We start from the raw sequence: 26,517 nt of genomic DNA on the forward strand, positions 1-26,517 counted from the left end.
TTCTTCCTTTTTCTTTTCTTTTAATAAATTAACCATTTCCAGTACCTTTAAAATTCTCATTAGCATTTCTCCTTTATTATTTTTATATTTTTAATTTTCATTTTGAATTTCACTTCCTGAAGCTGTTTTTTGCAGGTATGTTTAATTTTTTTTAAAAAAGAATCTGCACTATTTATATGCATAATGGCTTATGCAGACATAGCAACTTTTCCAGACAGTTCAGTGCTATGCATTCCCTACTGAATATGCACCGGGGTTATTTCTGCATAGAGAAGCAGCAATTATTTTATGAGCAATATTTAAGTGACCCGTTCATGCAAAATTCACTTAGCTTAGGCTTAAAATCTTTCAATCCAAAAACTGAATATTTCTATATTTCAAACTATGCAATGAATGATAGCTCTTTCTTCTCAGGAGTATCAAGACAGTACAACTTGATATGGCCTTGTAAACATCTGCTCTCTCTTCCTGGAGTCCATTGCTTTTCAACTAAAAGGCAACTGCATGAGTAGAATAGGGGATGCATAGTTGCATACATGTGTGCGCACACACATACACAATGTTTGGCTTTATTTAACATTTTGTCTGAGAATGACCTCCCCAAGAAGTAATAATCTACATTCAAGCTGAGATGTAGATATTGGTTCTTTTCATGATCTTAAATGTCAGCGGAATTTTTAACACTCTTTTTAATTATATTCTTACCTGCTTTGTGTTCTCTTTAAGTACAAATATAGAGAGTAAAGGTATTTTAGACCAATAAGGGCTTGCTCGCCATAGAAATTTTGGAGTATTGCATAACATTCTTTCATATGCTCCAAATAAATGAATGTCTTTGTAGGGTGAAAAGCATTTAGACTATCACCCAGAAAACCCTATAGGATCTAAGGGATCATGGAAGGAACCTAAGAGATCATCAGTTCCAGTCCCCACACACGGCAGCATTCATTACACCATCCCTCCCAGATCAGTGGTGGGTTGCCCCCAGTTCAGACAGGTTCACAAGAACCGGTAGTAAAACTGACAGGAAGCTCTGCCCACCGACCCGGATGTCATCAGGAAGCTTCTGCGCATGTGCGTGCACGGGCCCGTTACAAACCAGTAGTAAAGGTAAGTAGAACCCACCCCTGTCCCAGATGACTATTCAAATATTGCATGCAAATAATCACTAATTACACATAATGTACAATACATATAAAGTAGATAGATCCACAGCAGAGATACATATGTATAAATGATAAAAGACATAAATATAAAATGTGAGCACCCCTCAACTGAGGCTCAATGTGGAAAGGAAAGTCAAGATAGGTATGCAGCTATAGGTAGAAGCAGGTGTGCTTTCCTCATACCTTTCTGTTGTGGGATCAGAGCAGTTGAGTGGATACCTCAAGTCAATGATGGTTCCATCTTTATCCTGCAGGGATCCCTGCTGCTGTGTATAATATTCCACCAATTCTGATAAAGTAGCAAATTTCTCTCCTCCATAGAGATCATAATAATCTCCAGTATTCTGGATACGGATGTGAGTTACCTCATCACCAACCCTAAAAGAGAGAGAGGCAGAAGCTTCTCATCAGTTGATCAGGAAGGGAAGAGTGAAGGAAAAATTATCTTCACTATTTCTCCTGGTAGGAATTCTAGACTGAAATAAGGGATCTCAAGGAATTGGATGGATTACTTGGTGCTTGCTCTCACCAGGGCTTATCACCCACCCAACAACATATGAATTGAATATAAGACTTTTATTCAAACTGGAGAATTAGGATTAGAATGAAGCTGGAGCCAGTGATTGTATTTGTATCATGGAGTTTAGGATATTGGGATTTGAGGTTGTTTTTATTTGTGGGGGGAGGGTATTGACTTTCTTTGGTTTTTACTTCTGTTTTTGTAAGCCGCCGGAATTGTGACACATAAGAAGGGTGGCCATATTTGTCTCTCAAATAAATAAATAAATAAGACTGAATTTTGCAGAAAGCTAGCTCAAAAGGTTGTACATTTGGCTCCCTGTGCCATTTCTCCAGTTGTCATTTCACCTGATTTTTCATGCTTTCTATGTTAAGACAAGCAGATGTAACAGCATTAGAAGTGGCACTGATACTGTTACTTACTTCAAAATGTGTAAGCAGGACTTATTATTCAGAGGAAGGTTTATTGTATAAGTTTAATACACAAGTTAGTGAAAATTCCAATTTGAAAGAAAAGAAGAAATAAAGTTGCTTTACTTAAATGGAGGCCAGTTGAAAATTAACATGGGAGTCAGAAGCTGTGGAAGGAAGTCCCTGTGGGAAGGCTTGAACCCAGTCTTTCTGTTCCAATGTCTGATGACTTCCCCAAACCATGGACATTCTTTTAAAAGAGCACTGTGCCACTAGCCGAGGGAGTCGCTTGTTTTGTTTGGAGGTCTGTTCCCAGAAAAGTCAGTATTATGCCATCAGCAGATTTATTTCAAGAAAAGTTGTAGGGAGACTCAGTCTCTGAACTTACCACCAAGTCTCTCTTCCAACTCCACCCACCCCCCAAAAAGACAAAAGGCTTTGGGAAAAACCCCAGAGAAAGAATTCATCTTCAAGTTTGTGGAAAGTTATAAGTTTCACAACAGCCATCTTCACTTGCAGTCTTTCTATTCCTCCTTTTCTTTTTCCACTCTGGCCTTCAATTCAAATGTGTCTTGGGATTTTCTAGATATTATTTATTATTATTCATTTAAATGTATCATGTCTCCCATAGACTTTAGGAACGATATATGTTTTAACAATTAACCATGGGAACCACCCTATTATGATATGGCCTCCATTTATTACAGAGGGGAAAATATTTCTGTATATGCCGACATGGTATACTTCTAGAGAATAAAGATTGAACAGATGGAAGGTAATGTGTTTTAAAGGAGAACCACAGAATATTATCAAAGGATTGGAAGAGGGAGGGGGGCAATTACCTGACCGAAAGGGAAAAGTCCCCCTTGTTCTTCTTGCTGGGCCGGGCCAGAAAACTGCCATGAATTCCTCGTGCTTTGAGTAAGGCCTCAGCATCTATGCCACTCAGGTCACGATGAAACCACCTGCTTGGTGAAAGGAAAAGAGTAAAGTGAAAAAGAAGGACATCATAAGTGGAGGGATATAGGGTATACTGTGTAGGTGTGATCCTACACAGAACTCATAAGACAGATGCCTCCACTCTCTAACACAATTCAGAAAGTAGACGTTGGTTTTCTTTCCCTCTCTCCCCTGCCCCAACACCACTGTCTCCCACTAGAATGTTCATAATTTAGCATTAACAACAAATAAATGAGAATCAACCAGCGCTGATCAACCAAAGTAGACTGACCCTTCAGTTCATCCAGAACACAGAACTTTCAGATGCAGTCAGTTCACACATTCAATGTTTGGCCATTAAGCCTTATTTGTTTGTTTATTCATTTATTTATTCATTCAATTTCTATAGCTGCCCAACTCAACCAAGTGACTCTGGGCTGCTTATAATTCTAAAATTCTAAAACAATTTCAACTATTTAAAAGACATGAAAACAATAAAAACAGCCACAAAATATTGAGCCAAGTAATCAAGCCATCTCTATGGAGAGAGACAGGGTCATCAACTTTCTAACTGGGCAGAAGGGAAACACATATGTAGCTAGTGAAGCTGTTCCTCCGCTAATAACAAGTAATAGAAGGAACTCTACTTGCTACATTTCTGCTAGATCCTGAAGATTCAGCAGCAGTTGCTAGTTAGGCAGTGATGCTTGAAGACGAAGCCTCTACTCCCAAACCCATACAGCCAGAGACAACATAATGATCTGTTTCAGCAACTGTCTCCTATACTGGTATCTCACACATGCTCCCACAGAACATTGTCCCTCCCAGTTCAAGGAAAAGTTTCAAGATCTGCTTAGAAAGAAAACATTAGCCTGTAATAGTCAATCCTAAATTTTTCCTTACCTCATTATTTCCCAGGTGACCAGTGACAGAATCAAAAGTCCAGTTTAAGAAAACAATTGAAAAATTAACTGAAGAAGTTTCTTTTAAGATGAAAATAAAAGCAAATGAGTTTGATGTCTCAACCAGACTTTCCCGATGTGAATTCTCCTTTTTTGACTCTATCCATCTACCTCATGCGCTTCTGCTGCCCATCACATATTCATAGACTGCTCCATGATCAGTCCGTGTTGGAAGGTATGGGCAGAAAGAACTGAGGCAAACAGACAGTTCCAAGTTGCTGAGCACTAATACAGGAACAGGAAGCATATTTAACATCGTTGTTCTTCACTGCAAGTTGCAATGTGTGCACTTCTGCTTCTGCTTTTGGGTCCTTTTTCTCCTTCTGTCCTATATCTTCCCTGCTCACAACTATTTCTGTCTTTCTTCCTTTTGGGGAGAAGGAGAAAGAATTCACAATAAATGAGTGCGTGACAGTTCATTTAAGTATCACTACAGGAGAATCCACACCAGTACTAAATGCAACATAATTAAAGGCAATTATATCCCAAGAGTAGGTAATCAATAAATATAAAAGACTTTGGGGAATTCAGGCCTGCAACAGAGAAAGAAAGCTTTGAATAGTTCAGGTTCTATTTTCTTAATATTACTGTTTGCTTCTTGCTTCCATGGGAAACCTCTTTACCAGGCTGCATTATTTTTCCTCATTCAACCGAATGAGGTGGAATTTATTTTATTTTATTTTATTATTTTATTTATTTATTTTTGTCACAACAATATACACAAGCACCACACAAAATGATTATATAGTATATAAACATATATATGAGGAAATATAAGGAAGTATAAGCATATATATATATATATAAGAAAAAACAATAGGACAGGAACGGTAGGCATGTTTGTGCTCTTATGCACGCCCCTTACTAGTCCTTTTAAGAATGGGGTGAGGTCAATAGTAGATAGTTTTTGGTTAAAGCTTTTGGGATTATGAGAAGAGATCACAGAGTCAGATAATGTGTTCCAAGCACATTACCTGATCACAAAGATGCAGCCTATAGCTATATCGTGCAACAGTAACACCTTTTCCCACAGCCAAGAAACTGTCTACTAGATCTGGTCCAATTTAAGTCCAGCAAAGGTGTTTTTCCCTTGATGTTAATATAAAATGTCCTTTTGTTGGACCATCTCCTTCTTTCCATTTGGGTACTTGAATGCTCACAGCTCCTTCAACAGGCCTTGTTTCACGACAGAAGACAGTTTTAATTGCTTATTTCTTCACAAAGAAGAAATGTTTTTCTGTAAAAGTGAAACATAATTAAAAGAGAAAAAATAAATTTGTTTTTTTAACCTCCTTGCCTAGAAGGGAGCTGTCTAAAATAAGACTTTGGGCCAAATATCCAGCAATTTTAATATATCTTTAGGGAAGGTCTTGATTGCACAACCTAATTAAATACTAAATAATGATCTCCACTTGAAACTGTAGAATAAAAGTCATACATAGAAAAAGAGGGGAAAGCAGGCTCTTATAAAAAAAAACTGTCCACAGTATACCGTAAGAAGTATAGGATTTGCAAATATTAAAATTTCATTTTAAGGTGCGCATACATGTGTTTTGGTTATGCCAACCACTTTCACGTAATTTGCCTGCTTTCTGGTTACATAGACTCTTCAACATGGTCAGTTTTTAAAAAAGGAGGAAATAATGTTGCTAGAATAAGATGACATGTTAAAATGGTTAATCTTTTTTTTACTATTATTGTTTTCATCAGAAGACTTAAAAATATTTTTGTTGAACATCAAAGCCTGGGGATTGTACTCTAAACTTTGATCCTAACAGAGATAATATTTAACTCCACTAGCAGATATTTTTGGCAGTGATAATAAAGCAGCGCAAATTCTGATGGCTAACTGCAAGATATAATAACTCCATAGTGTGCAGCTGCTCTTCTGCTAATGGCAGCTTGTGTGAGTCTGGTCCAGATCATGATGATCACATACAGGTGAAGGAAGCTTAAATTCTTAGCCCAGTCATTTGTTTTTCAAATTGACCTAGAAATGTTTTCTTTAAAGATTCCATTAATGGCTGTAGATATAAATTTAAAAAAAAATCAAAGAGTGGGAGGTTTGGTTTCCTGTCCCCACCCTATGTGCTGTAGATCCCCTCCACACATTTATACAAATGAAAATAATAATCAGTCATGCAACTGCAGACTAAATACATAGCAAAGCTTGTTGATTATCTAATCCCCCCCTCCCCCAGTTCATCTCCCAGTGGCATTCCCAGGACTTCTTGCTTTGCTCTCGGAAAAGTGGGGAATGCAATGCTCTCAACCATGGATTCTAGCAGAACTTTAAAATACTGCAACAAGTGCTTGTGAATCAGCACTTTTTTTTTTTACCAAAACAAAATATTTGGATCAGACCAGGTCAAACTATTGCAGGAAACCTAGGGAGGAGCTGTACGTTCCCTGCCTTAGCCCTGCATTGCTCTTTTGCAGAGTGGCACTTGATGGGGAAATTTGGAGAGGGAAAGAGGGGGGGAAAGAGTTTAGTTCATTTACTCATTTACTCTTACATTTGGCTTTCTCCAGCTGAAATTTAACACTCGATGGTAAAGATAAAACAAGAATGGAAAGGACTTATGAGGCTGCATGGCACTGCATATGATTATTATTACAGCTGGCTCTGGCAGTAGTGGAAAGCTCCAACGTAATTACAAAGTCTTTCCTAGCTTTTCTACCTAATGTCATTGAACTAAAGACAGGATTTTCCAGTGTTTGGGGCCTAAGACTTCTAAGTGCACTGACAAAAAGGACCACTCAGAGAAGATGGCTTCCGATAAACTGGTTACCACATTACACTCTCTGAGGATGCTCAGCTCACTATCAACAAGTGAACATTCACCTGGCAAAAGCAGAGAGCCCACAGCACTAGGCCTGGTTTTCTAGGAAGGTTATGAGGGCCTTTAGCTTTCAGATAATTTTTTGAACTAAAAACACTGCTGGAGATTGGTGCTTTGTTCAACAGTGTCTTCAGATAAACTAATGTTTTGATGTAAAGAATCAAGCAGGTTCTCTTGGCAGGTACTAAGAGATGCTGCTCTGCATTTTCAGCTATTAGGTAGGGAAAACTATCTGAAAGCAACTCTGACTAAGCCCATCTGACCTTCAAGATGCAGTTCTTCAAAATTTCTACATCACACATTCTCTCTCCTGTGGAAAAGTCTGCTCTTCAGCTTGCCTAGGGCCAAAAGAACAGTGACTGCTGGGTAAGACATACCTACACGATGGGGTCTTGCCTAAGGAAGTCTGGTAAGACAAGGTAGCAGTGGATTTTCTGGAAGGAAGGAAAACAGAGAGAACAGACAGCAGATGGAAGGATCCATAGACGAATATGCCAATCATTCTATAACTCTATTTATTATTTATCTTGGTGCTTTTAAAAGTTAGCAGTATTATAATCAATTGATTTGGTTGCCTTAGAAATGAACACAGTACTGAAAATGCTATAAAATTAAGTGACACACATCTTAGTCTTTGATATCTTGACTCGACTACTAAACAGCATTGTTATGATGGTTTCTACATTTAAATACATCATAACATTTCCCTATCCTTCTAAAACATCAAGATACAATAAGCCCATTTTATTTACACCTAATCTTCACCTTTATCACCATTGTTTTGATTGACTTTTTAATATTACTAATTAACTATTTCCTAATAGTTCCTTTTATAATGCAGTCCTTTTTAATAAGGAATGAAACTACTGGTAAAAATCAGCTTTATATCCTGAAATTGTTCTGATCACATTGCCAGCCCCATCATTCTTTGATTATGCTGATGCAAAATTAAGCCTTCATGCATTCAGTGGGCTTACCCCCAGGAAGGTAGTCCATATTATTTATATTAGTATTAACTACAACAGCTGGCCTACTATATTGCAATGCCACTAGCTATTAAGGGGAAAATGAACACCTACATTTGTCCATTGGCATGTCAACACCAGTTGAAGAAAGAACGGTGTACATCCTTACTTCTTGCTAATTACAGACATGATTAAAAACAGAAGCCCATGTTGAACAAACCTTCACCACTGCATTCTTATTACACTGAAGCAGAAGAGGATGAGACCTGAAAGTTACCTGGCGGAGCGAGAAGCCTCTGCCTTAGTGAAAAGGTGTGGTGGAAGGAAGTGGAATTCAAAAAGCTGCTCCCAATACAAAAGACTTCATTCTTTCCCTTGCTAAATGTCTTCCTGAGCTGGAGTTAATAAACACCCAGGAGGTTACAGGGAAAGGAAGAGGCTGAACCTGAGACAAGCAGCAGGTAACTAAGGGAGGGGCCATTTGCTGTCTCCACCCCATTGACTTACTGGGAGGCCCTCCCTGGGTAGATCTGGAAAGCCGGGAAAAAAACTCAGTTCATCCCTGAGCCAGTTGCCTGAAGAACTGTGGCTTTTCTCCTCAAAACAGCAGCTTTGACACTTTTTAAACTCGGAAGACTTTCACTGTTTTCACTTCATTGTAGATGTACTCATGTGTTTATAAACTCATCTACTAACTTTGGCTCACCAACTTACTTACAATAGGAAGTAAGTTTCTTTCCATTAAACTATTTTTTGTCTCTTGGCATATAGGAACGTGTCCAAGGCTGTATTGCCTTCTTAAACTATAGGCAGGATGGCATTCTGTTTGTTTTCTACTTAATTATAATTTTGTGCACAGTCTTCTGAGCAGTTATGAATCCATCTTCTTCTGTACTCTAAGGCTAGAGAAACAACCCTTGTTCTACGAAAAGCATACAGAATACTTTTTAAAATACTTTGAACTGAATTTTTACTGTTATTCCTCACCATTTCACAGGACCGAGCACATAATGCTATCCTAAATACGGTCAGCAAAGTCTGTTCTCTTAGTTTTTGATTTAGAGGTATGTTGGAAAAAGCTCAATAGAGCCCTCTAGCAATGTGAGCCGCCTAGTGCAGACAAAAATGATATTCTGTAGATACTCAGGGATAAACTCATCCATGGATAAACCAAACCCAATTTGGGAGTGCATATTTGAACCAAAATTTCTCAATTTATTGATAGGAATATACAGTAATTGGAATTATGGATTAATAATTAGGGATTATCTGTAGCATTGCTCAGAACTTTTTAAGGTGACAGACAACACAGTGCAATTTCTTATGGTGAGTGGATATCCCAAACTTAATGCCCCCCAACCTCATGAAGTTTTATGGGTTCACAAGTTTGGGCTACTTCAGGAGATTCAACTATTTCATTAAAACAAAAAAGAGTTCCAAAGGCACCATCCTAGATAATGTATTACTAACCTTTTGGCTCATAACAGAGTTCTCAATTTCCTATGTAAATAAAATTTTTGTTCAATGAGCATGTTTATATCATAGAACTAGCTGAATACCTGTGCTCCGCTACAAAACTATGTGATCGGGCTTGATAAATCGACACCTACAGCTTGAAAATTAATGAGTAGTTACGATTGCCTCTCCTCTCTCCTACTCTCCCTCAGCCTTGCCCCACAGAAGCCTCTCCTATCCTATCCCTTCTCTCCCTCAGCCTTGCCCCACAGAAGCCTCTCCTATCCTATCCCCCTTCTCTCCCTCAGCCTTGCCCCACAGAAGCCTCCCCATCCTATCCCCTTCTCTCCCTCAGCCTTGCCCCACAGAAGCCTCCCCTATCCTATCCCCTGCTTGCTGCTGTGAAAGTAAAACTGAAACTGAAACTCCTCTGCTTGTGTTTTGCATTTGGAAGAGATTTATTTTCAGGTGGGGAGGGGGAGTAGAACTCCTTAGCATCAGAGCATGTTAAAAGATAGAATAGAATATAATTTTTTATTGGCAAAGTGTGATTGGACACACAAGGAATTTGTCTTGATGCATATGCTCTCAGTGTACATAAAAGATACCTTCATCAAGGTACAGCACTTACAACACTTAATGATAGTCATAGGATACAAATTTAACACTTAATGATACAACACTTAATGATAGTCATAGGCTACAATTAAGCAATTGTAAATAATAAATTTACAATAATAAATAATAATAATAATATAGGAAATACTAATGCTTTGATGGTCATTTCGAAAAATTCTTTCTTAGTGAGCACCTAGAAGCCAAGAGGAACATACCTGGCAAATTTCAAGTTTGTAGGCTTTACCATTCTGGAGATTTTGTGATGATGCATGAGTGGTATTTTGCTTTTATATACTGTATATAGATTCGCTATGAATTTAGACATCATGAGAAAACATAATCTGACTGCTGTTTTCATTCCACCTTCCATGTTTTATGACTAAAATGTGTTTTATAAACTCACCCAATTGTGGCTTATTGAATAAATTGTGGCTAAATATCAATTATATAGTAATAATTACCAGGTTGGATAGCTTTAGAAGGGATCTGAGCATTTCTATCTACATAGATAGAAATGTAGATAGATTTCTATCTACATAGGGCCCAAAAAAGTCAAGTTGTGACAATGCACTAAAGCTGCATCTTTTCCTCATGCATACAGCCCCCCCCCAAAAAAAAGGCAGGGCTTCAATTGCATGGTTGCAGTCAACATGAACATGAGCAGTGACTATTCTCTCTAAAGCAACATCCCTCTCAGAACGCTAGCTGAGGAATTCCGGGAGGAGAAGCCTAAGCATCTTAAAGTTGCCAAGGCTGAGAACACTGTTTTTAAAATTTTCAGTAGAGACAGTGATATTGTTATCTTCCAGCATTTGCTTTGTTGATTGTATAGGACAACAACTAAGCCAACCATTACAGTGGTCGTGGGTTTTTAATTTGCTCACTCTCTGGAGTTGGGGGTGGGCAGGTGGGGTGTTTCTTAGTCTGATTAGGTCAGTGGCTGTGGTAAATGTAACCCTCTCCATTTTCTCAGTGTGAATACACCTTCACTGGCTACCTAGACACACGAGCCCCTTCTTCACCTGCATTTTTACATGCAAATGTTTAATGATGCAGTAACAGGCATCCCTGACTGCCCTATTGTCTATTCATCCAGCAACGTTGGTATCATCTTGGCACTGAAAATGAGTCTCCAATTCTGTAGTCTCTTTAAGATTCATGACTACTTCCAAGCATTTGCTTCAGCAGTAGCTGATGCAGCTGTATAAAGAAATAGTGATATACTGTACATCACCAAATATACTTTTTTTGGTCCCTTGGATTTGATGTTGACTCCTAGCAACTGCCTGGACTAGCCCCTTTAATTTTCTTGACAAGATTTCAGTAGTAGTTTGCTATGGCCTTCTTCCCAGGGATAAAAAAGAATGAATCACCCACCTGCTTTCATGGTTTAGGTGGGACTACCACCCATGGTCACCCAGTTTCTAGCCTGATGCCTTATTTATTGCAATTCAAATCTCTCTGTTCAGGGTACAAACCCCAGCAAAGCAGCTTATTGATTATTAAAAACAAAACAAAAATGAAAAAGAGGTACTGTAATTTCAAAATTGTTTCTCCAGAACAACTGCTGACCAATTGATTCTATGAAAGAGACTCATCTGAAACAAATCCAGTTACTCTTTCCTCCTCCCTCCCTCCCCCTTTCAGACTTTCTACTTATAGACCAAGGTATTGACTGGGTTTATTAATTTTTGTAATCCTACCTTTATTACTTTATAAGTAAGTTAAGGTGGCAAACATAATACTTCTTCCTCCTCCTCTTTTCCCCTCAAGAATAGCCCTGAAGAGAGGTGGGTTGAGAGAGTGAATAGCTCCAAGACACCCAGCCAGATTTCATGCCTAAGGCAGGACTAGAACACAGAATCTGCTGGTTTCTAGACCAGCACCTTTACCGCAAAACCAAATTGGATCTCTTTGTTCTTTCCTCCTGGAGCTCAAGGTGATTACAGAACATTACTTCTTCTGATGATTACTTTATTAAAAAAAACTGTGAGAGGTTGGCATAAGAATAATATACAGTTCTGCTTCAGATATTTATAGTAGATCGCAAAAAACTACACTTACCAGTAAGTTTGTAAAGAGAAATTGTTAGTCTGTGTTTTTTACAGAAGATTTTTAAAAATTTTCTATCCACCCAGCCTGGCAATTAGCTTTCTAACTAGAATGACGAACTGTTTAAATAAAATGCTACTATGAAATACGAGTGAATAGACTAAGATCTGACATTCATTAAAATATATTTTAGTAAATAGAAAAAGCTGGCACAGAAACTCTCAGTCAGAAATATGATGGGACATATTTACAGGAAGTTTTTATTCATAAGCACAAAAAAATATTAAGGACTATAGAAAAAAGTCAAAAAAACCTCTTCCATGATAACGAAAGAAAACAATGCCCAAGTTCCAGCCAAGTTAGTCTGATGTGGAAACATAAAAATAATACAGATCCCACCACAGGCTGCTTGCTTCATGATGTGGCAACTGCACCTCCTGCCCCAGCTCCATGGTGAGGTAGAGTCATTGGAGGCAGAAACATAGACTTCAGCTTCCCAGACATGCTTGCAATTTCAGGATCCTGAGACTCGTATGATTTTATCAATCTGGCAAACTTTAGGACTCCTAGAAAAGGAGAAAAAAAAAAACACCACCCAGTATTGTTAAGAGAATTCTTATACCACACCGCTTTTCTTATGATCTCTGTGGACTGTGTAATACAATCCAGGATGGTATCTTTCTTCAAGAGCTACATTGATTTTCCCTATTGTGAATATATTATTTTTTTCATTCATAAAAAGAAAAAAACGGAAACGCTTTCTTCCCCTTTTGCTATTAATTTTCTTGATCATGGAGAGTCCAGGGCAGGGGTAGAATTCAAAATTTTTCTCTACTGGTTCTGTGGGTGTGGCTTGGAGGGCATGGCAGGGGAAGGATACTGCAAAATCTCCATTCCCTCCCCACTCTAGGGCCAGCCAGAGGTGGCATTTGCCAGCTCTCTGAACTACTCAAAATATCCGCTACAGAACCTGTCAGAAGCTGCTGAATTTCATCCCTGGTCCAGGGGTACAAATAAAAAAACGGGTCTCTGGTGTGTGTGTGTGTGTGTGTGTGTGTGTGTGTGTGTGTATTTGTATACAACCCAGAGACTCTCTGTGAGAGAGAGATGAGCAGGTTCTAAATTTGATAAATATAAAGGTTGCCTTCCATGGCTCAGATCATTGGGTGTACTGGATAACCAACCAGGCATAACAGCTAAATCAGCCTTTCCCTGCTGCTGCCAATAATTCAGTCATGAACTTACCTTCCCCATCATTACTGAAACCATAAGCTTTGATCACATCCTGTTGTATCTGGGTAGCCACAGGAAGCAGGAACTGAAGCATCTTCCCCATGTCATTGCAGGCATTGTCCCTGGCTTCCTCCAGGCGCTGAGCATTTTCCGGAGATCCGAATGCCTTGATCACTTCCGCCAAAACCACTAAACAGAAACCAAATATGTCATACTGTATTACAATTCCCAAAATCACTTGAAGCCTGTGAACCTATGTAAAAGCAGCTTGTTTCTCTCCCTAAGAAGTACAATACTTGAATGACAGCCTTTGCATTTCATTCTCCTTTGAGCAAACAGACATCTTGAGACAGCCAAGGATGGTCTAAAGCAGGGGTCTCCAACCTTGGCAACTTTAAGACTTGTGGACTTCAACTAATGCAAATAATAAAAAAAAACTCCCAGAGGTCCTCAGCCAGCTCTGGGAGTTGAAACCCACAAGTCTTAAAGTTGCCAAGGTTGGAAACCCCTGGTCTAAAGCAGTATTCAAACTTAGCAACTTTTAAGATATTTGGACTTCAACTTCCAGAATTCCCCAGACAGGATGCTGATTGGGGAATTCTGGGAGTTGGAGTCCACATACCTTAAAAGTCATTTTCTCCTTGAAGCATGTGCTAAGCATCCAGCTAACATCCAGCCCAGCCTCTATTGTGCCAATATCACAGTACAGTATTAAGGACAAGCATCGCTGAGGAATCTAGAAGATGCTCTAGATCTGTGATGGTGAACCTATGGCATATGTGCCACAGGTGGCAAGTGGAGCCATCTCTGCAGGCATGCAAGCTGTCGCCCTAGGTCAGCTCCACCGCGCATGCGCAGATGCCTCCCGCCAGCCAGCTGATTTTTGGGTCTCTACCGCACATGTGGGAGACATGTAAGCATGAGCGGGGGATTGCATGCACATGCGTGGGGGCGTGGCACACTCCCTCCCATGCCGTTTTTGGTCCCAGGAGGCTTCAGGGAGGCCTACTAGGCCCAAAGCAGGCCGCAGGGGTGTGTGGCATGGCCCCCCTGCCCCATTTTGCCCCTAGCAGGCCTCCTAAAGCCTCCTGAGACCAAAAACAGGGTGTGTGGAGAGGTCACACACACATTGCAGGGGGAAGGGGGAGCGTGGGAGGGGGGCTTGTGCCAGGGGTGAAATGCTCCTGGTTCGGACCAGATCACCCAATCCGGTAGCGATGGCAGCTGGTGGTTCGGAGAACCGGTAGCAAAATCCCTGGCCCCGCCTCTGCTGAGCCGCACCATCATCAGAGGGTTTTTTTTTTACTTTTAAAAGCATTTTTTCTTTAGCCGAAAAAATGCCTTTAAAAGTAAAAAAAAAAAGCCTTTGATGATCCCATGGCTCGTCAGAACCCTTTAAACTCTTTTTTTAACAACCTCTTCAGCTGAAGAGGTTGTAAAAAAAAAAGGGTTTAAAAGGCTCCTCTGGCGATCCCAGCTGAGTTGCCTGATCCCCAGAACCTTTAAAAAACATGTTTTCTACAAGCTCTTCAGCCGAAGAGGTTGTTAAAACAATCCTTTTAAGAGGTTCTGGGCTGCTATGAGGCAACTTCAGCTGGGATCGTCAAGAGGAGCCTTTTAAAATCTTTTTTTCCTCTGACAATCCCAGATGAGTTTCCTGATCATCACAGGCTTTTAAAATCATTTTTAACAACCTCTTACAACAGCTCCGCCCATGCCCATCCAATCGTCCCGTCCCCACTTAATTGCTGCTTATTTGCTTTGCTTTGGCTGCTGCAATCAGTTGCATCAGCTAGCAACTGAATCTGCCTGCCTGCAATCCATCTCCTCGGTGAGCAACTCAATCTGCCTGCCTCCAATTGGGTAAGTAAACTATTAAAAAATAGTTAATTGGGTTTTTTTTAAGGAGTTGGGTTTTTTTAGACAGCAATTTAAAGTTCAGGAAGTTTTAAATTTAGCTGCTTTTATCTAAAACAGGGCTCTCCAACCTTAGTAACTTTAAGGCTTGTGGACTTAAACTCCCAGAGTTCCTCAGCCAGCTTTTCTGGCTGAGGAACTCTGGGAGTTGAAGTACACAAGCCTTAAAGTTACTAAGGTTGGAGAGCCCTGAACTAAAAAATATAAATTAAATTAAATAATAAAATGAAATATTTGTGCAGCTTTCTGAGATTTGGTGTGTTTCTGTAGTGTTTCACTCTAACTACACAAACACACAAAATCTGACAATGCTGTATGTGGCATTGTGTGTGTGTGTGTGAGAGAGTCAGTTGTGTTGTGTTGTGTTGTGTGTGTGTGAAGTATTAAAGTTGGTTTTTGAGCTTTTTGTGGCTATGTGAGGTTCCTGCTTGTTGCAGGGGCCATTTTGGGTGAGGTGCAGCTGCTTTTACATTGTGTGCGAGACAGTTGTATTGTGGTGTGTATGTGTTAAGTGTGAAAGTTGGTCTTTGGTACCTCTTATTGTTTTGTATACTTTATTATTTTTATTATTTGTTATTGGCCACACCCACCCAGTCATGACTGAGCCACGCCCACCAATTAGGCCACGCCCACAGAACAGGTAGGGAAAATTTTTAGATTTCACCCCTGGGTTGTGCACATATTTGCATGGGGGGCATTGCATTATGGCTGTGTGCACGCTCACTTATGAAGGTTAGTCATCCCTGCTATAGATTATTGGGAAAAAATTGGCCATAATGTGGTTCACAGAAAATACCTCTTGGGGTGGGCCAAAATGATCAAGACATAAACAAAAGTTCTGGTTTCTCTTTTGTACGAAAAAAAAATAGTAACTGTTTTCAAAAGTGTGCAACTAAAGAGATAATGTTTTCTTCCATCCTCCTCTAAGTCTTAAGACAAGACTTTAATAGGTCCTGTCCAGGTCTAGTAACAGGGTCAATTGTTACATGCAAATAATAATAGGTTGAGTATTCTAAGCTTCACTATGAAGCTCACAGTCACTATGCAAGACAGACAGCTATATAAATGTGAGACTGATGGAAGGATAAACAAATTTATAAAAGATCTTTAGGACCAAAAATCATGACTGATTGTTCACTAAAAATACTCTCTTTTAATTCAAGCAGAACCAGTTATCTCACAAACATGTTCTTGAAGGGAAGTAAAAAGGTTCTATAATTCCTTTGGGAAAATGTATTGCCAAAGGAAATGGCAACCAGCTATTTCTCAAACTCTAGGCAGCACTCCATGACCTGGGACCTGGGGAATCACAAGTTTTAAAAACAGGCAGAGTAAGAGCTCAAGACTCTGATCCTCTCTTTGTCTGCACAAGGGTGGAGGTTGGGGGAGAGGAGTTGTGCTACTGAAAACTAGAAGCCCTGATTTCTACATTTAAACCTAAATATTGAAACGGCCTACATTTCTTGCCCAACTTCCAATGAGAAACCATTCCCTTTATTGTCATGCAAATCTCCCTTGACAGTAGGATGGACCCCCACGATCTATCCTAAGATTAGTCCCAAGAGGTCCATAAAGGGGGCAAGCATAAGTGCACCAGGGCGTGTCTACTGTCCCTGTCCTTCATTTCCCTCCTTCATGTCCTCTTCATATTCATACCTGCTATCTTGTACCTGTCTGACAAATAAATAAATACATTTTTCCACCCGCCTCCTTAGCTTGCCTGCCTCCTGTATTTCTGACCGGCAGGGCCCTCTTCTCTCTTGCCACTGACTGGGACCAGGGTGCAGCCCGAGCACCGGCAGCAGAAAGGGCAGCGGCAGGAAAACCTGGGCCAGAGGTTTTGGGGGGGCGGGGCGGTGGGGAGGGAAAGACGTGGTTTTGGAGGCGAAGAAAGCGCCGTCGCCATGCAGGGAGGCCCCCGCTGTTGCATCACCAGGCATCCCTGCAGCCCCTTGGCATGCTCACGTTCCCTCGAAACCTGCTCCGATTTGCCGCCTCACCTTTAGCCTGCTCCGCGCTTAAGGAAACCGGCGGGGCCTGGGCCGAAGCAGCCGGGGGGCGCTGCAGGCTTGACATGGGTGGGCCGAGGTGTGAGTGGGGGGGTGGCAAGGGAAGCAGAAGCTCTAACGGCGGGACGGGCGGCGCCCTCCTTCCGCGCTACCGGCTGGCAAGTGCTGCTGTTCCAGCGCAGGCCGGCAGAGAGAGGCAGCCCCCCCCCTCCTCTTGCAAAGAGACCCTCCTCCTCTCCTGGGTTTAGGAACCCGCCTCTCCGCTTTCCCACTTCCGGGCTGCAAAGCAGACAGACGGGAGGCCGATGAGCTCGGCTTTGGTGCCTCCACTCGCCGAGGGAAGATCGGCTCCTATGCTTGGATCGCTTTTTTTTCAATCCGGTTTTTTTTTAAATCAATGAGTCCCTAGGGAGATAGGGCGGTATAAAAATATGAATGAATGAATGAATGAATGAATGAATGAATGAATCAATCAATCAATCAGGGAGGACGGGCACAAAGGGGATGGCCAGGTAAAAAGTCCTCGCTTTGTGGGCAGGTATTTCGAGATGACCTCCCAAGCGGGGAGAACGAGCCTCGAAAAGAAACGAGCCGGTTTCTCCGCTCTTTTTTTTTCTTTTCAATGCAACCATCGGTGTGTGTTTCCGTTTTCTTCCCTATCGCTGGTATGAGGCTCTGGCTCGAGGCTGAACGGGAGATGGTCGGCTGGATGTGGAAGTCATCCGGTTGCTCCAATTTGCATAAAATAAGCCGCTTCCCTTTAGTCTGGTTATTGCGAAAACACCCCCACGTAAACGGGTGGGTTTGCAGCACTGTAATGGATTGCAAGCTAGGAAATTCTTTCGACGCACATTGTACGCATTATTCATAAAATTACCGAACAAGTTTAGGACTCCTGGTATTTTTTTTTTTTTATAAAACGGAAGCAAATTGCACTATGCCTATTATGCAAGACTGGTGTACAGATAATTAAAATGCTACATCAAAAATAATTACTTCTGCTTTGACCTCATCATTATTGCAGCTTCGAAGTAGTCACCTTCGAGTCGAGATCGACACTTCCGTGCCTTTTCTTGGCATCAATAGGAAGCGGCTGTCTATGCTGCCTTCGACAGCGTTAACCTACTTCTCCCTCTACGGCCCTGTAATTCCCAGCAGATCCCCGATCCACGTAGCAACGATGCGCGCAGCCCCTTTTGTACTTCCTAGGAAACCAAACAGATCATGAACAGCTACCTCCGAGGAAGCTCAAATTCTTTGGCACGGCCGGCCTGGACAAAGAAAAGCTGACAACAAAACGCACTTCGCAGCCTTTTAATTTCTTACATAGATACATATCTTACTTTAACGAAATTTGGGAGGCTCTCCGCCACAGCAGAAAGCCTTCTAGACAAATACAAAAAGAGCTGAAGTCACTGAGATGGAAGGGCGCGCGGCATTCACCCACGGAGAACAAAACACGTTTCAGGTATTGGTGAATAAAATATGAATGCGCATTCTATCCCATCGCTGGCAGTATAAAAGCAATTATATAAAAAAAGAAGGCCCCACCGTATCTCCCGCGGGAATTCTGTATTTATTTCTTAAAAATTTAAGCTTTGGGCACCGTAAAAGCTGTATGCTAAATAGATCGTTTTTTATTGGCCAGAGTTTTAAGACCGCGCCCGGCCAATGACGAAACGGGGAAGAGGGGGAGCCGGAAAGGAAGCTCCGAACTTTGAAACGGCCGGAAGGAGTTGCAGTTTGGCTTTTTCCGTGAGGAAGCCGAGCTGCTCCGGCCATATCGTTCCCCTTTTTTGGTGTCTAAGTCAAGCGAAGCGGAGAAAGGATGGGAAAACAGCGAATCATTTTTGGGGATCTAGTAGGTTGAGGTTTTTGAATGGGCTCTTCACGCCAGGGAATTTCTATACAAGAACGCTGTAGTGTGTGCAGTTTATATACACGCCCCGTTTCTTCAGTGTTTTTAATCCTCTAAACCCGAGGACCTGCCCTATGAAGGAAGGTGGCACAAAGCATCCGGTTGACTTCATGCCATCTCTTGCTTTGCCCAGAGGATGCCTTTATCAGTTTGCCACCTGTGGGCAATTGTGCCCACTCGCAGCTGCATACTTACTCCACTTGAAGGACCTTTGACACATTCCCCTAGCTCAGGTCTACTAATAAAGGGTGTCTTTATACTGGGGGGGAGGGGGAGGGAGTAGATCTTCAGCAAAAGCTGCTTGCATTCCAAAGAATGTGATTCGGGCCAAGCATCTTAAAGACATTCTGAGATTAAAGGTAATTAAGTATGGCCTCATCCCTTTAATCTCGTGTCCCTTTTCTCTGCTAGCAGAGGAGAAAATGTCCAGTGCCACTATCTTTCCCCAATTCTTGCTGATTTTTCATCACCAATTTAAAGGCCATGCTAAAGTGATCAGTAATTCACAAATCTCATTGCTGGGGATATGGTTGTTAAAAGGTACTGGGGGAGGGGAGCTAGTAATTTCTATTTATCATTTCTGGTGCTTCATTCCCTCACCAGGGCAAGGATTTTCTCTACGTGATGGAAGAGTGTCCCATCCACATAAATCAATGCTCAGGATGTCATGAACAGGATCCCACAAGTCAAATCTGTGTACAGCTGACCAAGTCATGCTCTCATATGTGCACTCCTCTACTATACAGACTGAATATAATGAATCCTTGATAAACTCACAAGGTGCTGCAATTATCCAAGGTGCTAATTTCAAGAACTCCATGCAATTGCCAATACAAGGACCCTACCGAGCTGCAAAAATAATGGGAAAAGATATTATATTCCACTCCAGCAGAGAATAATAGATCATTTTCAAGGTATCTTTTTTCATTTCCCTGCTTTGCAACAAACTAGCAGGGAATGTAATTTTAAAATCTTGATTACTTCATAATAATAGCCCCATGGCATGCAGAAAGCAAACATTAAAACATTTTGGAAGGCTTTTTTTTTTGGCTACTTGGCTGGTTTTGTTCTTTAAGAGCTGCATTTATATATAAATTAGAGTGTGTGTGTGTGTGTGTGTTCGCGCGCGTGCATCTGCACACCCATGTGTGTGCTGGGTGGAACTGGTTGTGTAGGGAGATTCTTCTCCCATAATTGACTTTCTTTTAATGTTCTTATGTAAATATATATATGAGGACAGATCAAGATATACAACTGTGAAATTAGACACACACATGGGAAGATCAAGGATTCACAAATTGCTACGCAAAACTGCCACGTCTAACGGGATGTGCATGAGTACATCGACTGGAATGGGTGAAGGGAAAAGGAGCAGTTGCCATCAGAGACAATTTCAACCATGCTTTGCACTGTGTGGCCATATTAATCTCCCTCACTAATGAAATGAGAGGGAAACACACTGCTGTCGTTCCACAGTATTTTCCAGAATCATCAGAGTTCCCTCAAGGCATGGATAAAAAAGCAGCTGCTCTCTTGAAACCATCTTGAAGTGCTATGCACCTCTTAACTTGGCCCAGTCTTTCAAGGGTTGAAGAGGAACATGATAATGCCTTCTTGAAAGTCTGACAATGCAGTGTTCCTCAAAACCATCTGGTTGTCAAGGTACAAAAAAGGGAGGCCCCATTTAGCCCCATTATGCTTTTAGTGTCATCCACCTTAGGACTAGAGAGTGGTGGTGGAGGGACATGGCAGGGAGAAAAGGAATGCATGATAATTCATACCTTTTCTTACTGAAACAAGGGAATGTCGAGCCATTTGTCCAAAATCCTTTTTGATCTTTCATATTTTCCCTTGTACTACCCTTCTCCCTCCCACCACGGTTGTTTGGATTTGTTGAATGATTTAGGGAATTGTGTCACTAGGTAGCTTCTCCCTCATCCAGAGTTTGATGAGTTGATATTCCTCTCCAAGAAGAAGAAACAGCAACAAAGGATAATGACATCATTGTGGGGAATGGGATCCATTTAAAGGGGCTTGTCACTTTCTTTTTTCAGGTGACTGTAAAAACAAGAAAGAAGGAAGGGAAAAGAGTGAACACAACATCATTAAGTTGTATAGTTAAAAAATAAATCTCTATGTAATACAATGGACTATGTAATAATGGTGTCGAGAAAACAATAAATGACAAACCCACAAAAACAAAAAAGGTTTGTTTGCAAAGTAAATTAAATAACAGATAAACTATTCTGATCCTAAAATAGTATTCCCATAAATACCTGGATGAACAGGCATATCTTCAACTGTGGCCTGAAATAAGATAGTGTAAAAATCAGTCCAATACCTATTGGGGGAGAGTTAGTTGCCATCCATTCTACCAGCCTTAGTTGTGCCCCAAACCTGCAACTTTTAGTTCTTTCTTCTTCCTGCAGCAGCAACTGCCATAGAAAATAAAACAGTCTTGGCCTCACAAGTATTGGGAGGGCCCTTAAAGGAAAGGGAAAGACTGATAGTCATTTGGAGTCAGTCCTTGTCAATTTAATTTCTGGTTGGTTGGTTTTCTTTACCCCTGAAAAGATTCTCAGAGTAGCTTACAAACTACAGTTACAATAATGTAAAATAATTAAAATACTACAATATTTCAATTGATGAATTTACACCCTGATAAAGCCCTGAAATTAGCTTACAAAACAAGTCCAAATAAAAACCTAAACATCATCATCATAATAAAGCAACAAAAGAAAACAAATTGAAATAGCTACAAGGTGTTTTTTTTTAAAGAAACTTAAATACTTCTGAGAACAGAATAGTCTTTGTTGCCTAAAAGGCAGCAATAAAATATTAGAATAGGGGTGAAGAACCAGTGGCTCCCCAGATGTTCTGAACTACAGAAACCAGCATTCTTCATTATTAACTCTGATGGCAGATATGTTGGAAACTGTAGTTCAGCAGCAAAGTTCCCCATCTCTACACCTGCCCAAAAATGACTTTCCAACACAACTGGAATGTCTGGCAGTCATCTAACCTTTGCAAACAGATATATGAAGAAAGAGTTCAAAAGATGATCTTCACCAAATGTTAGGTGAGTATAAGACAAATGCACTCTTCTATATCTGTCTTCTCCCTTCTGGTGCTTCCCAGAAACATTGGTATATGATCAAAGACTGCCTAGGAATTGTGTCCAACATAACTGATGGGCACAAGTTAATGCTTTGAAAGTCAGATCAGCTTCCTGAATGATGCTAAGAAACAATGTAAAAGCCACTGCAGCTCTGTTAACACTAGATCAATATCATCATGGAAATCAGAATCGGTTTTCAATCCCAGGATTACAGTCCACATTCAGTGAAGTTACTATTTACTTTTCATATTGTGCAATGGATTGCCTTCTTTTTGAGAAGAAACAGAGCACAGCTTTACAAACCGATTCTGAATAATAACCACCAACCAATCAACCAATGCAAGTATCTACTGAGAAAAAAGTATCATAATGCAACAATATTCCAGATTTCTATTTTGCAAAAATTCTCTCGCAGCAAATTCACATGCAAATTCATCTGCCAAGAAATAACAGCACATTGCAGATAATCATAAAAAATGTTCTATGTTACTTGAGTAATAAGGGTCATTTTTCATGCAATAATAAGATATGGAAACTTTGGGTAGGAGATTATATTCTAGCTCTCTTTCAGAGAAGCTTCTTCACTATTACCAGTCTGATCAAGGAGAACCAAATAAGTTTCCAGGAATCTTTTACATTCAAAATCTTTCTCTCCAATCTCTGCCAAATTAAGGCAAAGATAGGAGCTGTATTTAAAATCACTTTCTGAGTCACCAATTCCTGGTCTGAACTGACTTTTTTCACCCTGTGAAAAGCAACATAATGTGTACACATCTTAAAATGCTAGTTTACCTGTAGTAATCCTCTTGTGTGGGAAGTGGCACCCCATGCAGAGGGTGATGGGCATGCAACCACTGCTGCTGTTCCAGGGCCAAGCGCTGCAGCTCTGCTGACTGTGCATGCATGGCTTGGAGCTGGTGTGCTGCAGACATTGGGGCAGACAGAGAGCCAGGCAGGTCTCTGTAGGGAGCAGCTGCAGACAAAAGCAGAAAAGACAGAACAATAAATTGCAACTGGTTCCATCATGAACCCAATTCAGGGATCGTGGGATCATCACTTAGGAAAACACAATATAAAGAAGAGTTGAAGGTTTCTTTACCTTCCATAGGACAAAGAAGAGTAAATGTCAGCATTGGATAATTTTTACAAAGAAAAGACACGTGTAGAAGTTTTCTTTTGTGTATCATTCCAAGGCAAAAGATGCTCTGGTGTTCTCTTTGCAGTTGAGCCTATTTTTTATCTTTACTCAAGACTACATCTAGATACCAGTCCGGACCTGGAGAATGTCTTTCTTGAATATTGCTCGCCAGTCTTACACTATAGGCTCACAATTTTAAATGCATTTATTTCATTATTTTAATAAACTGAATTTTAATACAGGTGAAAAACCATTTCTGCTGTCAGTTAACTTTTCATTTGTGGATCAGCATAAACTTACAATAGCTTAATTCTTGGAAAGTAATTTGGGGAAAATACTACCTACTTTTCCCTTGTATTCCCAGACATCAACTCAGATTATTTATGGAATTATCTGCCTCTGATTATTTCTGCCTCTCCCAGCAGATCTGACAGGGCAGGCACAGTCTATCCCTTCGGTTAAACAATATCATTTACTGAGAACTAGGAAATCTCCCTTCTCTGTTCTTGGCATCTGTCTTATGGATCATCCAACACACACACATCCCTTGAAATGCAGACTCTCCTGACTCTTCCTGCCCCATTTCTGAAAATCCTTTCAGATCTGGATTTTTCTAAGGCACTAAGACCTGAGATCTTGAGAGTAGTGCTCAACATCTATAGTAGGATTGGATTATCATTTTTACGAGACCCTACTTTGTTGTTTATCTCTTGCTTCTGTTTTGTGTACTGAGCTGCCTATTTTAAGATTAGCTGTATAATCTGTTTAAAAATAAACAGGTGGCAGACTTATTTTAAAAGTCAGATAATTCATGAAGAATATATCTGAGAACATCAGTCCCTAAGGTAGTCCTCCTTATCCTTCCTTCTATTCCAGACTTGGGCACCCACCCATTTTCTCAATCCATTTTCTCTACTGCTATTCCTGTCGATCAAAAGGTCAGCAGTTCAGTGGTTCGAATCCCCGGTGCCACGTAACAGGCTGAGTTCCCGTTACTCGTCCCAGCTTCTGCCAACCTAGCAGTTCGAAAGCACGTAAAAAATGCAAGTAGAAAAAATAGGAACCACCTTTAGTGGGAAGGTAACAGCATTCCATGTGCCTTTGGCATTTAGTCATGCCAGCCACATGACCACAGAGACGTCTTAGGACAGTGCTGGCTCTTCGGCTTTGAAATGGAGATGAGCACCACCCCCTAGAGTCGGGAACAACTAGCACATATGTGCGAGGGGAACCTTTACCTTTATTCCTTCCCCCCACCAAACGTTTCTAGATGCCTTTCTGTTTTGGTTGATGTCATATTTTCCCCACTCCTTAAAAGTTCTTACCAAAAAGCTGGTGGCGCAAGACTTCGTTTTCATGGAGTGGGTGAGGCAGAAGTGGATTAGGTATAGTGCCCGCTGGGTAGGGTATTCTGGTGAGATGTGACCCAGAAGCCAGTGGATCAATAAGAGGGTGAACAGAAGCAGAAGCTGTAGGGGAGAGATTAGATTTTAGGTACCGAGGAAGAATGGGGGGAACAATACTACATACTGTATGTGTAAGATATAAGGAATCTGAATGCACTTTAGCCTAGTTCCTTGTATTCAGATTAATTCATTATATATAGTATTATATAACATCTTTTCTGTAATCTTACAATATCGTATGAAAATATTGTTTTCTATATAAAAGGCCAATTTGAAAAGAACAGTGGCTTACCTCACAGTCAGACAATTCATGCCTGAGGTAAGGCCAGTCTTTTGTTTGTGCAAATACTCATATTAATACTTATATGTAAACATTCAACAGCTTACCTCATTTGCTTATTGATTTAGATGTAGTATACAGTCCTAATCCTGATTTCATCAAAAGTAGAAAAGGATGGAAGGTAAAGCAGAGGGAGGGAGGGAGGGAGGGAGGGAGGGAGGGAGGAAGGAAGGAAGGAAGGAAGGAAGGAAGGAAAAGAAGGAAGGAAGGAAAAGGAAGGCAGAGCAGGAATCTTGAAAGCTTTCTTGAGATACTCAGAATTGAATTTTATTTATCAATCTTAGGTTACAATACAGAGATTATAATTAATTCACTGACATTTCTGAGTGATAGGTCTAACACAGTTGCTGAGACTTAATTCTCACTGACGTAAGCAAACTTGCAGCTAAGCTCTAAAGAAAAAAGTGTTACATGACTAAAAGATCCTCCACCCACCAACATTTCACGTAAGCTGAAAACGAGCACATCAAGGAGAACGGCTGAATCCCAAATTCTCCCTGCCATACTAGTTTTCCCTTCCACAGGAATCCCGTGTTCAATCTTTCTCCTGAAAGTGTCCAATCAGGTGAGGTTCCAAAGACATTCTAGTGAGAATTCAACCGTTCCAAAGATTTCCACATTTGAAATCTACTTCCAGATCATGCTGGAGGCCAAGGAATCTCACCTGCATGGATAGCGTCCTGCTGGTGGAGATGGAGGTGGGAGTGGATGTGGGAGTGCTGGTGATGATGGGGGGTCACATTGAGCATCTGCAGCCGAGCCAAGGGGTCGTTGCTCAGAGCAGCCACTCTCTCGGCATGCTGTCGTTCAGCTGCTAATCGCTCGGCATAAGACATGTCAGGGCGCAAAGCCGGGCCAGCCGCCAGGGCTAGCCGTTCTCGCTCCAAGTGGCCCAGCCCTGGATGGAAGGGAAAAGCAGGGTGGAGACCTGGACCTGCCTGGAGAGCCAGCCCACCATGCCGTGGGAAAGGATCCATTGCAGCACTGGGGACGGCATGGAGCTGCTCCAACTCAGCTGGTTTAACTTCAAAGCCAGGCTTAAGACGCTCACGCAGGTCGCGATCCCTGAGATCTCGTTCACGGGCTTCTCGTTCTCGCAATTCTCTCTCCCGCGTGGCTGGGTCGCTGCTGTAGATGGCTGGCACATTGTAACCAAGCAATCCTGGATCAACTGCACCCAACGGGACATAGAAGGGGTGATTCCGGTTGCTTGGAGACATGACATGAGGCCGGGCATACTCGCTGAGGGTGCGAAGGGCTGGCGTGTCAGGACCCAGGTATGGTGGGACAGTCGCTACAGCGCTGCCTTGCTCAAAAGATGGGCGATGAGGAACAGGGCCAAGAGATGGACAATCTACTGGTCGGCCCTCTTGGGCAATTTTCTGCAAGAGAAGAGAGAGTAAACTTGGCAGTTAATAAACATGGGTTGCATAGTCAACTCTAATGGCAGCAGCTCTTTGAAAACCTCTGGCAGAGATAGATCTGATTCTGCAATTCTATTATCCTTT

General features: G+C 41.2%; 3 protein-coding genes, 1 long non-coding RNA gene and 1 other non-coding gene across 11 annotated transcripts in view; 1 reads left to right on the top strand and 4 right to left on the bottom strand.

The window, feature by feature from the left end:
* The window catches only part of PTPN6 (protein tyrosine phosphatase non-receptor type 6), a 37,471-nt gene extending 29,236 nt beyond the window's left edge, over positions 1–8,235 (bottom strand). Inside the window, exons 1-5 of the mRNA XM_058171380.1 lie at positions 8,083–8,235; positions 7,218–7,274; positions 3,939–4,364; positions 2,939–3,064; positions 1,350–1,544 (exon numbers count right to left, since the gene is read on the bottom strand). Coding sequence (XP_058027363.1) covers positions 1,350–1,544; positions 2,939–3,064; positions 3,939–3,943 — 326 coding nt within the window. The 5' untranslated portion in view covers positions 3,944–4,364; positions 7,218–7,274; positions 8,083–8,235. The remainder of the gene's footprint in view (positions 1–1,349; positions 1,545–2,938; positions 3,065–3,938; positions 4,365–7,217; positions 7,275–8,082) is intronic.
* A 1,545-nt stretch (positions 8,236–9,780) lies between these two features.
* Positions 9,781–17,451, bottom strand: C2H12orf57 (chromosome 2 C12orf57 homolog). Of its 2 annotated transcripts, none has more exons than XM_058173123.1 (3): positions 16,801–17,049; positions 13,176–13,352; positions 9,781–12,496 (listed from the first exon to the last, which is right to left on the bottom strand). In XM_058173123.1, the coding sequence occupies exons 1-3, from the start codon at positions 17,018–17,020 to the stop codon at positions 12,345–12,347; spliced, it is 549 nt and encodes a 182-aa protein (XP_058029106.1). In that variant the 5' UTR covers positions 17,021–17,049; the 3' UTR covers positions 9,781–12,344. The 2 variants fall into 2 exon arrangements, with proteins under 2 accessions (XP_058029106.1, XP_058029107.1); XM_058173124.1 differs by lacking the exon at positions 16,801–17,049 and adding an exon at positions 17,081–17,451 and having other exon boundaries at positions 9,788–12,496.
* Positions 17,452–17,563: 112 nt separating this feature from the next.
* On the top strand, positions 17,564–19,745 carry LOC131190848 (uncharacterized). Its single transcript, XR_009153343.1, has 3 exons — positions 17,564–17,601; positions 18,114–18,557; positions 19,611–19,745. It is a non-coding gene; the product is annotated as an uncharacterized LOC131190848 (long non-coding RNA).
* Positions 18,388–26,517, bottom strand: part of ATN1 (atrophin 1) — a 60,023-nt gene continuing 51,893 nt past the window's right edge. For 5 of the 6 annotated variants that reach the window (XM_058168295.1, XM_058168298.1, XM_058168296.1 and 2 more), the window contains exons 7-11: positions 25,674–26,391; positions 24,589–24,732; positions 22,918–23,098; positions 21,349–21,442; positions 18,388–21,065 (exon numbers count right to left, since the gene is read on the bottom strand). In XM_058168295.1, the coding sequence (XP_058024278.1) occupies positions 21,388–21,442; positions 22,918–23,098; positions 24,589–24,732; positions 25,674–26,391 (1,098 nt within the window). In that variant the 3' untranslated portion in view covers positions 18,388–21,065; positions 21,349–21,387. The remainder of the gene's footprint in view (positions 21,066–21,348; positions 21,443–22,917; positions 23,099–24,588; positions 24,733–25,673; positions 26,392–26,517) is intronic. The other variant, XM_058168299.1, reaches the window with a different exon arrangement.
* LOC131193764 (U7 small nuclear RNA) lies at positions 18,447–18,507 on the bottom strand. The gene has a single exon (XR_009154016.1). It is a non-coding gene; the product is annotated as a U7 small nuclear RNA (small nuclear RNA).

The sequence above is a fragment of the Ahaetulla prasina genome, chromosome 2 (assembly GCF_028640845.1).
Source record: "Ahaetulla prasina isolate Xishuangbanna chromosome 2, ASM2864084v1, whole genome shotgun sequence".
Taxonomy (NCBI): domain Eukaryota; kingdom Metazoa; phylum Chordata; class Lepidosauria; order Squamata; family Colubridae; genus Ahaetulla; species Ahaetulla prasina.

Excerpts from the sequence above, each read along its gene's own strand:
- C2H12orf57 (XM_058173123.1), bottom strand. The coding sequence starts at position 17,020 with ATGCCTGGTGATGCAACAGCGGGGGCCTCCCTGCATGGCGACGGCGCT. Across the intron at positions 13,353-16,800 it reads GTCAGAAATACAGGAGGCAG|TGGTTTTGGCGGAAGTGATC; the intron begins GCAAGCTAAGGA and ends GTTTCTGTTTAG. Across the intron at positions 12,497-13,175 it reads TTTCAGTAATGATGGGGAAG|GAGTCCTAAAGTTTGCCAGA; the intron begins GTAAGTTCATGA and ends CTCCTTTTCTAG.